The sequence below is a fragment of the Ambystoma mexicanum genome, chromosome 10 (assembly GCF_040938575.1).
Source record: "Ambystoma mexicanum isolate Mex_15411 chromosome 10, UKY_AmexF1_1, whole genome shotgun sequence".
Lineage (NCBI taxonomy): Eukaryota > Metazoa > Chordata > Amphibia > Caudata > Ambystomatidae > Ambystoma > Ambystoma mexicanum.
The window spans coordinates 1578718070-1578734286 of record NC_090932.1 but is presented as its reverse complement, the minus strand read 5'-3'; the positions used below and the strand labels follow the sequence as shown (position 1 = coordinate 1578734286).

Genomic DNA, 16217 nt, shown 5'->3' with positions numbered 1-16217 from the left:
GTTCCTCAATAGGCCACTGAATATACTGCAACACCCTCCCCTGCGCCTCTACTCGTGCTGCCTTGGTTGTGGGGGTTCACATGCTGTTTTTCTGTGGTACATTCCTTCACGGTCGTGAAGTGCGCAAAGGTCTGTATGTGTGGCTGGAATTGCTATGCGTGGGCGTGTGTGGTGGGCATGCCGGCCGCTCCTTGCGCATAGGGTTGTTTTGCATGGGGAATTCTGTAAATACAAAGAGCTCGCAGATTTTCATATTTGCGCAGGGACACGCAAAGTACTTTTCGATGTGCAAAAATATGCGGGTTCAATGCGCACATTTCAATCAGGCCCTAAGACTTTTGAATGGGGGGATTGAGGTATGTGCTTTAGAATGCTAGTAGCCACCTCTACTTGGCAAGTAGAACACATTTCATTAACTGTTATTTTCCTGAACCTTGTTTCCTCTCTCAAGCAGAGTAAGTGGCAGAGTCGATTAGGGTTGGGGGAATTGACAACAGAAGGGGATAATTGGAGAGGGGCCATACTACAAAGCGGTATTTTGACAAGGTTGAGATGCATAACTTGTTTAACGATATGTTCTCTAATGTTGATTTTTTGAGCCTTACTCTCCTTTTTTTTTAAAGTTTGTAAAGCCATAATAAAAAGATTACATTGAAAAAACACCTGGCGTAGGTTTTTCCAGCTGCTCTCAATAACAAGCATTGCAAAGCCAACTGTTTTGGCTTTTGTGTCTGCATGGGATAGGCATTTCTCGGGCACTGCAACAATGGTACTACATTGCCATGGGATGGCACCAGCCAGGTGATATGATATGACATGATATTTTATTTATATCACGCTCATACACAGGTGTTTCAGAGCGCGACCAGGCAAAGGCAGGGGAACACGGGAGAATAAAAACAAACGATCTTACTAGGCCCAGTGACATTAAGAACACGCAAGTGCATGGAAAAGGGGGAAGTGCGAGGAAGGGGGAGAAATGGAAAGTGCAGCACAAGTGAGCGAACAGAATAAATAGTAAGTGCAATAAATAAATAATCAACGCAGGCAAAGGAAGTGCGGTATTTGTCTGTGGGATAGGGTGTATCTGATAAGTGCAAGAGAAGAATGGGGGACTGTATGGGTACAGATAACAGATCCCAGTGCAAGGGGTGGCCTGGAAGGCAATGCAGGAGGGCGAGCAGGTACATGATACCAGTACCCAGGAATATCATTTAAATTCCTGGCAAATGCCTACGTAATACCTATACACACGCCACATTTGTATTACACCAGGAGCTCATTTACACCGGCAAAACCATTTACTCTAGAAAGACCGCTTAGAATTAACAGTTGTAGGCACTGTACAGCCCAAAGCTTGATGTATCTTTCTTCTTTCATTATTCTTTATTTCGGCAAGACACCATAAAAGAACATAACAACACAGCTTAAACAACACACAATACAAACATAAAGTTGGCTAATAGATCATCTGTAAAATGATCAAATAAAACATCAGTAATACAGGCAATAATACAAGAGTAAAAACCTACAAATACACGTTTACAAAAAATTAGACATTAATAATCAATACATTTCTTTTCATGAAAACAGCCCTAATAAAAAGGGACACAGTCTTCACATCTTCCGATGACGAGTAGCATTTTAGGGCTTCAAAAACCAAATAGGATGATGACATACTTTAGTCTGACCATAATGGCCTAAGCCTTTGAAACCTCCCGACAGAGTGGAATGGGTATAAAAGAAAGAAATACACTTTGTCTTCAATTTTGTTATAACAGAATGGGTATACGGACGTAGTACAACCACCTACTCCACTTAGCTGTTAAGTTAGCCAACGGGAGCGTGCCCAAACAGAATTTTACATATCAGCAGTTAAGGGCCGGGGGCAGTTGATAATCCAATATGCTTCCAACTCTCAATTAATTTTTAGGTACAGATAGGCATTTAATTGTCCCCCCTTAGAAAGTTATCAATCACAATGCTCCATGCCCATTCTGTAAAGCAACTCTTAACGTGAGTTTTATAACCACTCCCATACTTCTTGGGATTAACCCACAGGTCCTCAAGCCCCAAATCATTTAACATGGCTCTAACATGTCTAAACCATGGTAAATTTCTGCCACTTGGCATCCGATAAACCTCCATGAGACCTTCTCTAAAAAGTACAAGATCTTCAGAGTTCCATACGCGAGCCAAGGTTGCCAGTCAAAGGATCGACAGTGAAAGGGTCGACAGGTCACAGGATCGACACCAAAGGGTCGACAGGTGAAAGGATCGAATTTTTTTTCTAATTTTTTCACATCTTTTTTTTTTTTTTGGGGGGGTCCCCCAACCCTCTTTTTTTGCTAAAAAACACTTTTTTTCCCTAAACGAAAACCTAAAAAAATATATATAAATATATATAATATAAAAAAATAATTTGATCCTTTGACCTGTCGACCCTTTGGTGTCGATCCTTTGACCTGTCGACCCTTTAGATTCGATCCTTTGACTAGACACCGCAAGCCAATATAGAACAGGCTGTAGTTTAACAACATCCATAATTGCAATGAGACCGTACTCACAGGCAACCAGCGTCGATGGAGCACTCCGTTGGAGAATAAGAAGTGATTTAAAAAATCTATTCTCAGAGGTCTAAATGGAAGTCAAATCACCATAACCCCATAATTCAGCAGCATACACTACAGCCGGAATGACTTGAGCCTGATAAATCTTCAGTGGAATAGAAAAGGCCTCACCTTCCAAACGAGTAACAAGGTTCTCAATTTGACCACACTGTCATAAATGGCTTAGCAAGCTTTTCTCCACTTGGGACAGCCATTTTAATTTGTTGGAGACAATCAACCCCAAATAGCTATAGGTTCCATCTGACTCCATCCAATTATTATTAAGACAAAATTTCACCCTACTCGGGCCTTCCTCCTGCGCCGAGCGCAGCACATAATCTTTGTTTTCAAATAGTTAATATGCAAACCTTTCGCAGAGCATTGTTTGTCAAAGACACCCAACTGATTCTGCAACCCCCCCCTGTAGTTTTGGACAACAATACTGCATTATCGGCAAACAGAAGGAGGCAACACTTGTAGCTGCCCAAACACGGGCATCTTTAGCTGCAGCTTGAAAAACAGGTACTATGCTATTAATATATTTTAAGAATAACAATGGTGCTAAAACGCATCCCTGCCTAACCACAATTCCTATGGAACCTGGTTCAGTCTACTCACCATTAGGCCCCGAGCGCACCCGGGCAGAATTATCATAATATAATGACTTGATCGCATTATCAAGTGTGGGCGAAATACCCACCTCCTCCAAAACATGCGAAAAGAGGTTCCTAGTGACCATATAGAAAGCAGTTTGTAGGTCCACCTATGCTAAATAAAGGCTCTGGATACCCAACAAAATATACTTCCGACATATAAGATACAATCTCATCACTTGGTCCACTGTAATAACCCCTGGCCAAAAACCCGCCTGCACATGTGACAGGAAGCCTGAGGCAGCCACCCAGTCTTCCAGACGATGAAGGTTCACCCTAGAGTACATTTTTGCCTTTGAGTCTATCAATAAAATAGCGAGCAAAGAAAATGCACGGGTGCACATCTAACAATTACTGGTTTAAGTAATTGTCTAAGGGAATTAGCGTGGTATTATTCAAGAGCATTTAGGTGCTCCTGGTCAGACCATGACTACAAGTTCAAGTATATAGTTTAAAGAAAAGAGGTTCCACCAGATCAGAGGAACAAGACCAGGGCACACTTGTGGCAAGACTTGCCTATGTTATTCAGCAAATAGTAAAGACAGTTTGACAAAGTGCGATGATTTAATTTTGGGTTGATTACAAAGAAACAATAATATGGTCATCAATTTAGGCAGTATACAATTTTACCAGTCAATTTCTGTGATAGACATAATGGTTAACAAAACTTTAAAAAACATATGCATCATGATTTCATTGGTATTCTATCAAGGTAGAACCTTAATAATACAGATATCACTTTCAAGAAGATTATTTCTTCCGACTAATGTGTCTACTTGCATGCGGTATGACGCGTTTCGGGCTTACACGCCCTTCATCAGGTAGGGGATATCTGTTATTCTCTACTAGAAATGAAGATAATAATAATGTGTGACTTGTGATATCTTCACAAACTACAAAGAGTTAAGACTAACCTGTGGTTTCACTGAGAAATGCCAATGTGTAAGAGCTTCAGTATCCGACAATACTTTTCAAATGTAGGTTCAAGTGTTGCTTATTCACGCTGTAGGAGTCAACAACAGGGGGAGTATTAGATTGAATGGACTGCATAACAAATGCATATCAAAACTAGTTAAGATGTATACTCTAGCATGGGCTCAGTCGCTATGGTGTAGCGCTGGGTCCCACGTCTAGACCTCTAGTTTCTGGAGGTAAATATGGGTTTGAAGAGGTAAACATGGCACTGACCTTGTGTATCAGGGAGCGTATGTGGTTACTACCAAACACATTTACCATTACTTTAACTCTGTCTGGCACATTTACCGCCAGATTACGGGTGGCGGGAAGGTAATGTTAATCCCTAATTTTCGAGACGGTAGGACTCCATTGGCATTTTTTCCAATGTACCATGAGCACTAATTCTGCTGTTGTAAATCTGCTGATTTTTGGATTTAACGTGGAGTATTTACATTATGTTGGAGGTGAATCCTCTACTTCACCTCCAAACTCGGAATTAGGTGGCACAGTAAAGTTGGCGTCAATTCCATTACCACCCAAAATAAAGTGGTGGTAATGGGTGGCGGTAATGGAAATGCCACCACAAATTTACCACACTGCCGCACTTGTAATGAGGCCCTTTTGCGTTAGAAAATGAGTAAAAATCCATGGAGTAGAACTATTGCATGGAAGTGCAAAAGTTAATGGAGCCTTCTATGCAATGCTTTTATGTATGCATATTTTAAACATACGTCTTACTGTCCTTTGTTGAGGAAACCCAACATAAGCGGTGTACATTTATAATAGGTTCTTGCTGAAACATTCTAAAATCAAAGTGCCCCAACACAAGTGTGCCGGTATGGATAATAATGCCGGAAAAATGCTGGTAGTTCCAGCTCCGGCATTTTGTCTGGACCGGCACACTTCAAGTTTGCTGGTGGGTGCCAGGGAGCTTCTGGCAGGCCTGACCTGCCGGAAGATCAGACCGCTACCAGCAAATAATTACCAGAATCACCGGCACCAGTAACACTGGTGCCGGCGATTCTGGCAATCAGGACTCCATGGGAATGGGAACTTACCAGCACTCCACTGCCCTCAATATGTCATGAATACCGGGATATCGGGTGGCAGAGATGGTAAGGCATGTTTGTTGGTATCCTGCCAGAATTACAACCGGGATGCCAGCAAACCTATAATGAGGGCCAAAATGTTGTGGGATGTTTTTGTAGAAATTTGCATTTGACGAATGATTGCTGACTTTTATATTTTTTCATTTATTTCGATTTCATAAAATAAAGTCAGCCTTTGCTAAATAAATGTCTCATCGGGTAGACCATAGTCACTGGGCCTCATTTTACAAAAAGTGGTACTTGCACGCAGAGGGCCACTAATGATAGTCCCCTGCACCTCATTTTTTTCATTTGCAAATCGTTATGCAAAGGCGAATAGTACAAATGTGAAAGAGCCTTCACGCTTTGCTTTTACATTCCGTTTTACTAAAAATGCAAATACTGACTGCCAATTACTCTTGGCATGCAGCATTTACAATGAATTTCTATGGAATCCGTCTGCTTTCAGCAGGTGGCAAATGGAGGCGGATTCCATATTGGGAATTCATTTGTTTTATGCCTGCATGAAAATCACATGTAGGTTTAAAACAATGTGCACTTTGAAGGCAAAGGAGGAAATGGCGGTAGAGACGTTAATCCTGCTTTGTGTCCCAACTCCACCTTCAAAGGGTAGACAAATTCCCAGAGTGGCAAAGCCAGGGGTACACCGCTTTGATCCTTGATTTTACACTTTGATTTACCCCTGCAGGGCTTAGAAAATGTGGCCCATTGGGCCTCATTCCGGGTTTGGAGCTAACCATGGAGTAGCTCCATGGTTGCCTCCGAAAACGTCCCAAATCCGGCATGGTGAATGGAGTAATTACCGGTCCATTCCAGGGTTGGAGGGACCGGTAATTCCCCATTCACCTTTTGCCCAGCCCCATTCCTATTTCTGCCCCATAGGGCTCAATGGGAATGGGTAAGGAGGTAGTTACGGCACCGTAAATTACAGTACCGTAATTACCTCCGAAGTACCTTTGCGGGTCCCATACTTAATTCCTGCTAAAAGCAGGAGGTAAGGAAGGACCCGCAAAGGGATCTCGGAATACGGAGGTAAGGGATTACCGTCATCGGCACCCTTACCGGTACCGGTAATTCCTTACCTCCAACCTCGGAATGACCCATTGTCTTCAGCTCACTCTCCCCATCACGGAAATAGGCACGGAAATCTGCAATTCTGTAGAGGGTGGGGCTTATTGTGGCTGTTTTTGGTATTGCACCCACTCCAGCCTGAAGGTAATTCTGTGGGGCTTATTTCGCAAGTCTCCATAATTTGACGGGAGGACCTGTTACATTTACACTACAGCTTAGACAGGTCCCTGTCGCTAAATATTTCTAATTTGCATGTCAGAGTGCAAAAGGGGAATGTAAAATAGCAGCATCATACTTGCACAACGCCCTTTTGCACTCTGCCGTGCAATGAAGTAACCGCTGCCTGTCATGTGCACATGGCAGGTGGCGTTTACAATGGATTTCTAATGAGTCTGCCTGCTTTTTCTGGTGTAAAAAGCCGACAGACTCCATAGGAATCCCCCGCATTTGCACCTGCATGAAAATCCATGCCGACACGAATGCTCGAGTATTTGTATGGCAAAGAGGAAGGGAGCAGCGGCAACATAAGTAAGGTTCCGCCCATCTTCTCCGCCATACAAATTAATTAAACTGTGCAGTACAAATAAATGAAATGCATAAAGGTCTTACGCAGGGGTTTTACACACTTAATTTACAGTACTACAAGAGCAAAATGAGTGTGTTCCATGATTAAAATAATTCCTTAAACTCATTTTCCAAACCTTAAGTGTGCTAACACTCTCATCCTTCAAAAATTGATAATGCAATGATCGTACGAAAAGATGGGGGTCTTCTAGATCAAGCAGAAATCTGAATGCCACTTTAATGATGTTGAACATTTTCAACGTGTCCCCCTGAAATGCCGGCGGTGCAATCAGCCTAGGAAAAAGTGCTTAGAAAACACCTTGATGTCTGCGGGCTTTACAGAAAGATCAAATCTAATGGTCTACCTGTTAGGAGACCTTTTCCCCGGAGTGATCCAGCGAGTACAGAGTTCCTTCAGAGGGCGTCTAATGGTCTACCTGTTAGGAGACTTCTTCCCCGAAGTTATCCAGAGAGTGCCAGAGTTCCTTCATAGGGCGTCTAATGGTCTACCTGTTAGGAGACTTCTTCCCTGAAGTTATCCAGAGAGTGCCAGAGTTCCTTCAGATGGCCGTCTAATGGTCTACCTGTTAGGAGACTTCTTCCCTGAAGTTATGCAGAGAGTGACAGAGTTCCTTCAGAGGGCCTCTAATGGTCTGGCTGTTAGGAGACTTCTTCCCCGAAGTTATCCAGAGAGTGCCAGAGTTCCTTCAGAGGGGCGTCTAATGGTCTACCTGTTGGGGGACCACTTCCCCGAAGTTATCCAGAGAGTGCCAGAGTTCGTACAGAGGGCCGTCTAATGGTTTGGTTGTTAGGAGACTTCTTCCCTGAAGTTATCCAGAGAGTTCCAGAGTTCCTTCAGAGGGCATCTAATGGTCTACCTGTTAGGAGACTTTTCCCCCGGATTTATCCAGCGAGTACAGTGTTCCTTCAGAGGGCGTCTAATGGTCTACCTGTTAGGAGACTTCTTCCCCGGAGTGATCCAGCGAGTACAGAGTTCCTTCAGAGGGCGTCTAATGGTCTACCTGTTAGGAGACTTCTTCCCCGAAGTTATCCAGAGAGTGCCAGAGTTCCTTCAGAGGGCATCTAATGGTCTACCTGTTAGGAGACTTCTTCCCTGAAGTTATGCAGAGAGTGACAGAGTTCCTTCAGAGGGCCTCTAATGGTCTGGCTGTTAGGAGACTTCTTCCCCGAAGTTATCCAGAGAGTGCCAGAGTTCCTTCAGAGGGGCGTCTAATGGTCTACCCTTTGGGGGACTTCTTCATTAAGTTATCCACCGAGTGCCAGACTTCCTTCAGAGGGCTGTCTAATGATCTGGTTGTTTGGAGACGTCTTCCCCAAAGTTATCCAGACAGTGCCAGCGTTCCTTCAGAGGGCCGTGTAATTGTCTGGCTGTTAGGAGACTTCTTCCCCAAAGTTATCCAGAGAGTGCCAGAGTTTCTTCAGAGGGCTTTGCTGATAAGACCTAATCATATCCAATTCATGAGCCCCTGAAACTGCTAATTAGTCATTACCGAGATCAACAAGACTGTGTGCTGTTGGCACACTACCTGCTCCTGGGTTCCATACCCTGGCCCTGCACCTTTTTTATTTTATATTTAATTTAAGACATTGTTATTACCTGCACACTCACTGAGTTTTTGTAATCCTGTCTTTAAACAATGTTCTGTACACTAAGGCGTTTGGCCGAATGCCTAACAAACTTGAGCATCAATGAGTTGCGCAAAACCAAAAAAACAATTCATCATCACACCATGGGAGTGGTTGGGGCGCTGGCGACAAATTAAAAAGTCTAATTGGAGGTTTATCTGAAGGGGATTTGTGGTCTGTATGTATGGAAGGGAGACACTATTATTTCTTGTGGCTACTGTACAATATTGGATATTAATTGAGAAGTTAAAGGGAAAACAGTTTTGATAGTAATATGGTATTTTATATTTTGAGGTAAAGCACCCTATAGATAATGAATACATTTTAAATAAAGCATGCAATTCAGTTTGTATATCTATTTATATTTCATGATTTGCAGGTTCACATGTAGCCCCATGAGACTTTTAAAGGGAGCAGCAATTTTATAGATGAAACCGATAAGGAGTGTAATCCAACTTTCTTAGTTACAATAGACAAGGCAATGGAATAATGGTTGGTTTAGACTGCCTAGCCAAAGCCTTGCCAAAAAAGCTGCACTTGCTGAATGTGTTTGCTTGGAGGAGCTTATCACTAACGTGGACTGTGTTGTTAATTACCAAGGCAACTTCGTCCATACGAAACTGGTAGCTGAATCCCTCAGGGAAGGTTTCTGTAACTTGCGGTGGTCAAGATACATTGGACTACAACACCTGTGATCCCTCACTATTTTCTATTTTGGCTAGAGCTGATGGAAGTTGTAGTGAAAAACACATGGAGAGCCAAAGGTTGCAGAGCCCGGCGCCTGCTGGGATTTTTAGACCAAACAAAGGTGTTTAAAGGGTGATGTTCTGAGCCAAAAACAGTCCATACGGTCTCTTTGCCATTGGCCCCGTCTGCCACCCCATACATTCTTAATGCTGAGTGCAGTGTTAATGCTGATTAATGTTGGCAATTCTTGTTTGTGAGCAGCTATAACCAGTAAATTGTTTCCATGGCTAATGGCTTCTCCAGCGGTACTTTCATTGTTGCCAATGTCCCATTCCTCTTCCAGCATCAGTGGTTTGCCCGCTGGCGATGGAGATCTTCCTACAGTCCTACCGACCGTCGGCTTTCACGTTGTCTGGAATGTTGAATTGGGTTGAAATGTTCCTCCTGGGCCTGGGATTCCCTTTCATTGTGGTGAGCTATGTTCCTGATGTCTTTCACAGGGAAAGGAGGTGGGGGTGGGGGGGCAAACAGTGCCGGACTGAGACAGAGTCAAGACAGTCCATCTAATGTCTCCATTTTCTTAAGCTGGCAAATTCTGTACATTTACATTACATTACGTTATTTGAATTTGTACCATGCACCGCTGCCATTTGCATGATCCCCAGTAATGGAGGCAAGTGGGGGGTTCGAGGGAAAGGATAAGGTCATAGGCCTAATTGTCAGTTCTTGTAGAACCAGGAGCAACTGGCATCTGTGTTTGTGTGTTTTCTAGGTGGGTTGTCATATGTATCCCTGGAGGTGTTTTCCTAAGAAATGCGAGACCTGAGGGTTGTGTGTGTGTTTTGGCCAGTGATGGGTTTACAAGTGGATTGGAGAGATGTAGACTTTGTACTGTTTTGGCGTGGGTTAAGGGGGACCTTTAGCTGTTTGTGTACATATATATGGGAGATAAAACAAATGAAACATAATGAGCCCATCCTCTGTCTGTAAAGCTTAATTATGAAGAAATTGAAGTTTGGCCCTGTTCTAACGCTTTCGTGTCTGGTGCTCAAAGGCCACAGACTCTGGGCTGGGAGGATAGCTCAGGAGCAATGCAGCAAGACAAACGCAGAGCAACACGGGTTCAAATCCCGGTCATGCACCTAGAGCCTGCTCTCCGGTATTAAGCGCATAACACAATATGAATGAATTCTTTTTTTATTACTCTGGCAGTAGTGTCAGTTCTGCAGGGAAAGTTCTGTGATGTCCTTCCTCTGACCAGCTCCTCTCGCTTTGCCTGCTTTGAGTTGACTTGTGTTCGCTCTTCTTTCAGCAGGGACTCGGGTCCTTCAGCTTCCTGATCTTCCTGGCGTACAGCCTCTCCGTGACTGTCTTCATCTGGATGTGTGTGCCAGAAACCAGGGGAAGGTCCATGCTGGAGATAACGGACGCTTTCCACCAGTTGACCATCCGCAGAGGAGGAGCGCGGAAGGATCTGGAGAGAGACACTATTGCAGTGACCTCCACCAGGCTCTGAGCAGACTCAGCGTTATCGGTTTACCAGCTTCTGCCTGAATTCTCATAGGAAGCATGCACAAGCTTGTGCTGTGGTCCAGGGCCCCCTGGGGTTGAATTAGTCACACACCAACTCAGTATTGTCAAGGCCACACCTTAGCCCCTCCTTAATCCCCCCAAATGGCAAGGATCGTGTGGTGTGAAGAAGAAGCCCTGCCAGAAGAACATGGTTACATGTTACTGAAGAGAACATGGTTGAATTGGCCTACCGGGATGCTCACAGAATGGCTGAAGCAGGGGCCCATTATTGACAGGCAGTGATGTACACATGTCACTGCTTGTGAATTTGTGCATGTGTGGATGTCAGCACTTCCAACACTCCTACAAGACCTCTGTGAGACTAGGTAACCTGTGCATGCTCTGTGAAGGCCTAGCAATGATAAAAGTGACAGAGTAGGCGTGTTCAAACAAATTGTGCTTATTGTTTAAGTCGGGGAATGGCTCGAACTAAACACCTAGAGAAGCTAGGGGAAGGCTTGCTAATAATAAAAAGTGTCCTGGTGAAACAGGACCATAGGAGGGTACATCACAACATGGTATATCCCTGGTGTATCCTATACCTCTAGTGGAGCTTTCTTAAAGTTTCTAAGCTTGCCTTAAGGAGTCCTTACAGGGACACCTTATTCTACAAAGGAAACAGAAAATCCCAAACCTGTTCTTAAAACCTCCTTACCCTCCTGGCTAACCCTATGCTGAAACATACATTTCCAAGACTTGGCCGAAAAAAGCATTCACAAACTCCTATTCTTAAATGTGCATCCCTAGTCTATGACACAACATAAATAAAGTTCTCCTGCAAAGGCTCCTCCAGGTACTACTCAGTGCCTGGTGCCTTCTTCATTCTTGTGTGTAACACGAAGGTTTGGACAATTGCCAACTGTGTTCAAGTTGAAGTGAGAGTAACCAAAGAATAGTCTGTTTTCCAAAGCCAGGTAGTCAGCCTGTTCTTTGTTATAAAACCACCGTGGTTGAGGGCACAGTTATTTCTCACAGAGAAAGAAACTACTGTGGGTTTTAACGCCCACAGGGGCAAGGCTGTGTAGGAAGACAGGAAAGGATAGAGTTGAATTCTAAATGTCCCTTCCTTGTGGACTCTTCTGTCCCTGTGTAGCGCTGCTGGGCCACCTACAAAAACAGGGGATAGGATAAGAAGAGACACTAACTACTTCTAGATGTTATGCACCATTCAGCCTTGCATCAATGTGCCCGTAAACCACTCTCTCCCCCTATGTGTTAGCATGGGAAGAGACAAGTACCCGATGTAAAAACAGTGTTTACGTGATGAGGAGAACATACATCCACTGGGTTGTGTAAGTTTATTTGCTCAAGGATTGTTTGTCACACCCCGTCCACTGTGATTTTAAAAGGACTATCACAAAGTCAGGTTGCAATCACTCTGAAATTGTGTTAGACCAACATCAAAAGACAAACAGTACAACAGTCTCCACTCGGTCGTCTTCCTATTATTATGGCAGGTGGAGGAAGATAAAAAACTGCTCATGTATAGAAGGTATCTATCATATGTAGCAATTGCTGTCTACCGGTTTCAGCGACTCATGTTTGTTAAGGACGCTTTCTTCAGGACAGTCTTTTTCTATGTATTAACAACACAGGGGCAAGAGAGCTAAGTTCTATACCTACGTGTGTAATTTCTAATCGGGAAAAGTGGATAATCAATACTTTACCACCTCCTCGGTGCGGCAGGGCTGTAACAGACAGGTGACCTGTGTCAAGACAAAAGCATATGAAATACACACGTCACCATTGGTTGTTCACTGCCAGTAGATGGCTTGCAGGATTAGCAGGTATCTAGTGCTAATCCTGTTCTTAAAAACACTACGCTGAGCGTGGTGTGATTTACCTCTTCACTTAGTTGTTACTCAATTGTTGAACATATAGCGGATGATTCAAACAGGAGTTTCAAAAGGAACCCCCGATCCCCTGGGGGCTTTGCTTGTAAATTTTGTAACGTGTCAGAATGGCCCGAATCAATATCTCAAGGAATGCTGCTAAAATGTATTTTATTAATTCCCGGGTCATACATATAGTCACTAACCTGAAAATAGGTCTTTCCATCTGGCTCGATGTGTCCTCAGGTGACAGGCACCTGGTGTCTCTGTGGTTCGAGTGAGGTGTCGTGCTCCTAGAACAAAGCAGACATTACAAGCTCTGTTTTCGTTTGACTATTTGCTATAGAGCGTTCCGTCTGATTCGTACTCGAAAGCACAATCGGGACAAGTGATGTCCATCTGTTATTGAGCAACACAAAGGGCTGGACTGCACTTTACTTTGTACGCGAAACGATTCGGAAAGCGCTTACCGTGCTTGCAGTAACGACACCGAATTGTGACTGCTCCGCACCGAGTACAATGGTCGATGTACAGAAGGGAGTATCAAGAACCCGTCTGAGATCACGTGCCGTATGTGTTCAGTGTAGCTATGTTATGCGTATGGAGGCATCTGCCCGGAAGTCAGGCATCTTCCAGTGCGGTTACGTTGCGTGTACGGGAAACGTCTGCCCGGAAGTCAGCCATATTCCAAGACTGGGAGTGCAGAAGCGGGCCGTCCGCTTCTGCACTCCCAGTGTTCCGGGCAGGAGTTTCCCGTACACGCAACGTAACCGCACTGGAAGATGCCTGACTTCTGGGCAGACGCCTCCATACGCATAATGTAGCTACACTGCACACGTGACACGTCACACATACGGCACGTGATCTCAAACGGGTTCTTGATACATCCCTTTTGTAAATCGACCATTGTACTCGGTGCGGAGCAGTCACAGTTCGGTGTCGTTACTGCAAGCACGGTAAGCGTTTTCCGAATCGTTTCGCGTACAAAGTAAAGTGCAGTCCAGCCCTTTATGTTGCTCAATAACAGATGGACATCACTTGTCCCGATAGTGCTTTCGAGTACGAATCAGACGTAGCGCTCTAAGGCAAATAGTCAAACGAATATAGAGCTTGTAATGTCTGCTTTGTTCTAGGAGCACGACACCTCACTCGAACCACAGAGACACCAGGTGCCTGTCACCTGAGGACACATCGAGCCAGATGGAAAGACCTATTTTCAGGTTAGTGACTATATGTATGACCCGGGAATGAATAAAATACATTCTAGCAGCATTCCTTCAGATATTGATTCGGGCCATTCTGACATGTTACAAAATATACAAGCAAAGCCCCCAGGGGGTCGGGGGTTCCTTTTGAAACTCCTGTTTGAAACATCCGCTATATGTTCAACAATTGAGTAACAACTAAGTGAAGAGGTAAATCACACCACGCTCAGCGTAGTGTTTTTAAGAACAGGATTAGCACTCGATACCTGCTAATCCTGCAAGCCATCTACTGGCAGTGAACAACCAATGGTGACGTGTGTATTTCATATGCTTTTGTCTTGACACAGGTCACCTGTTTGTTACAGCCCTGCCGCACCGAGGAGGTGGTAAAGTATTGATTATCCACTTTTCCGGACTAGAAATTACACACAGAGGTATAGAACTTAGCTCTCTTACCCTTGTGTTGTTAATACATAGAAAAAGACTGTCCTGAAGAAAGCGTCCCTAACAAACATGATTCGCTGAAACCGGTAGACAGCAATTGCTACATATGATACATACCTTCTATACATGAGCAGTTTTTTATCTTCCTCCACCTGCCATACTAATAGGAAGACGGCCGTGTGGAGAGTGTTTTACTGTTTGTCTTTTGATGTTGGTCTAACACAATTTCAGAGTGATTGCAACCTGACTTTGTGATAGTCCTTTTAAAATCACAGTGGACGGGGTGTGACAAACAATCCTTGGGCAAATAAACTTACACAACCCAGTCGATGTATGTTCTCCTCATCACGTAAACACTGTTTTTAGATTGGGTACTTGTCTCTTCCCATGCTAACACATGGGGGGAGAGAGTGGTTTACGGGCACATTGATGCAAGGCTGAATGGTGCATAACATCTAGAAGTAGTTAGTGTCTCTTCTTATCCTATCCCCTGTTTTTGTAGGCGGTCCAGCAGCGCTACACAGGGACAGAAGAGTCCACAAGGAAGGGACATTTAGAATTCAACTCTATCCTTTCCTGTCTTCCTACACAGCCTTGCCCCTGTGGGCGTTAAAACCCACAGCAGTTTCTTTCTCTGTGACAAATAACTGTGCCCTCAACCACGGTGGTTTTATTCCAAAGAACAGGCTGACTACCTGGCTTTGGAAAACAGACTATTCTTTGGTTACTCTCACTTCAACTTGAATACAGTTGGCAATTGTCCAAACCTTCGTGTTACACATCTGATTTAAGAAGGGCATTCCCTGTTAACTTAATTAATTGCCCCATTATACTTTGTAAGGCCTTCTTCATTCTTCCTGCTTTCATGATGTATCTTTCGACCTCTCCAAGGCCACAGGGACTTCAGACTACACTACTAAGCTTCCACTTGGCTTCTTGATTTTTAGCATGTACTGGGCACTCCTTCGGCACTACTTCTCTCTGTACTGTTGGATCTCTCCTTAATGTATGGTGCTTCAAAATACTAGGTAGGTCTCCTACAGACCTCTTGATTCTTGAAATGTTCAGGTCTCTCCAAGACCTCTGGTTTCACAGCATTCAATATTCCTATCTCTCATGGACCTTCTCTCTCTCAGCCTTCAGTATTCAGGACTCTGATAGACATCTGACAGTAGTCACCCACTTGTGTCGCGCTCAGGGTAGCAAGAAGGGTGTCGCTGGTGGGATCAGATTGTATCTGTCGTCTGACCTGGGATCTGAAATTCTTCACTTATGGGCTTTCTTCATTTGCAGAGTTTCCTGTTTTCATTGCTTCCCATGACCTCCATTCTAGGCCCTCTAAATAAGTGGTGTTTCCCGTGACCAGACCATGTGGTCCAAATGTACTCACCATCGTGCCTTATCTTTGGCTTCTGTGAGACTTTTCGGCTAACACGGAAGGATTGTGTTTGATTGTCCTTGGAGAGTACAATGTCACTGTCTTCACCATCTGGTTACTTTGCTCGCTTCATGGCAGTCATGCGGTCATTGTTTCCATGATGTCACGGCCGCCCTTATATTTTGGCCATCTATTGGGGAGACGATTATGGTTTAAGTGCTGCAGATGAGCATCTGATGGAGGTGTGCAGTGTGGCTTGATTGTTCACTATATCTCCATCTCAAGGCCGGCTTGACCTCGTGGAGGTTTTGAAGATTTTGCTGAGGGAGCAAAAGAAGCATGCTCTTTGGGTTGCCAATTTCCAGGTGATCAGTGAAGTTGAGGAAGATTTTGGCTTGCAAAAGAAGATCAATGTACGTTTTTAGTTCTCTCTGAATCCCTTGCAGGCACTTGTCCTTGTTTGCTTCTCTGATGAGCTCTGTGAGTTGC

The 16217-nt window shown here is 44.1% G+C and overlaps 1 protein-coding gene across 7 annotated transcripts in view; it reads left to right on the top strand.

The window, feature by feature from the left end:
- The window catches only part of LOC138492618 (solute carrier family 2, facilitated glucose transporter member 11-like), a 326496-nt gene extending 314755 nt beyond the window's left edge, over window positions 1-11741 (top strand). For all 7 annotated transcript variants that reach the window (XM_069619913.1, XM_069619914.1, XM_069619915.1 and 4 more), the window contains 2 exons: window positions 9641-9768; window positions 10610-11741. In XM_069619913.1, the coding sequence (XP_069476014.1) occupies window positions 9641-9768; window positions 10610-10813 (332 nt within the window). In that variant the 3' untranslated portion in view covers window positions 10814-11741. The remainder of the gene's footprint in view (window positions 1-9640; window positions 9769-10609) is intronic.
- The last annotated feature ends 4476 nt before the right edge of the window (window positions 11742-16217 follow it).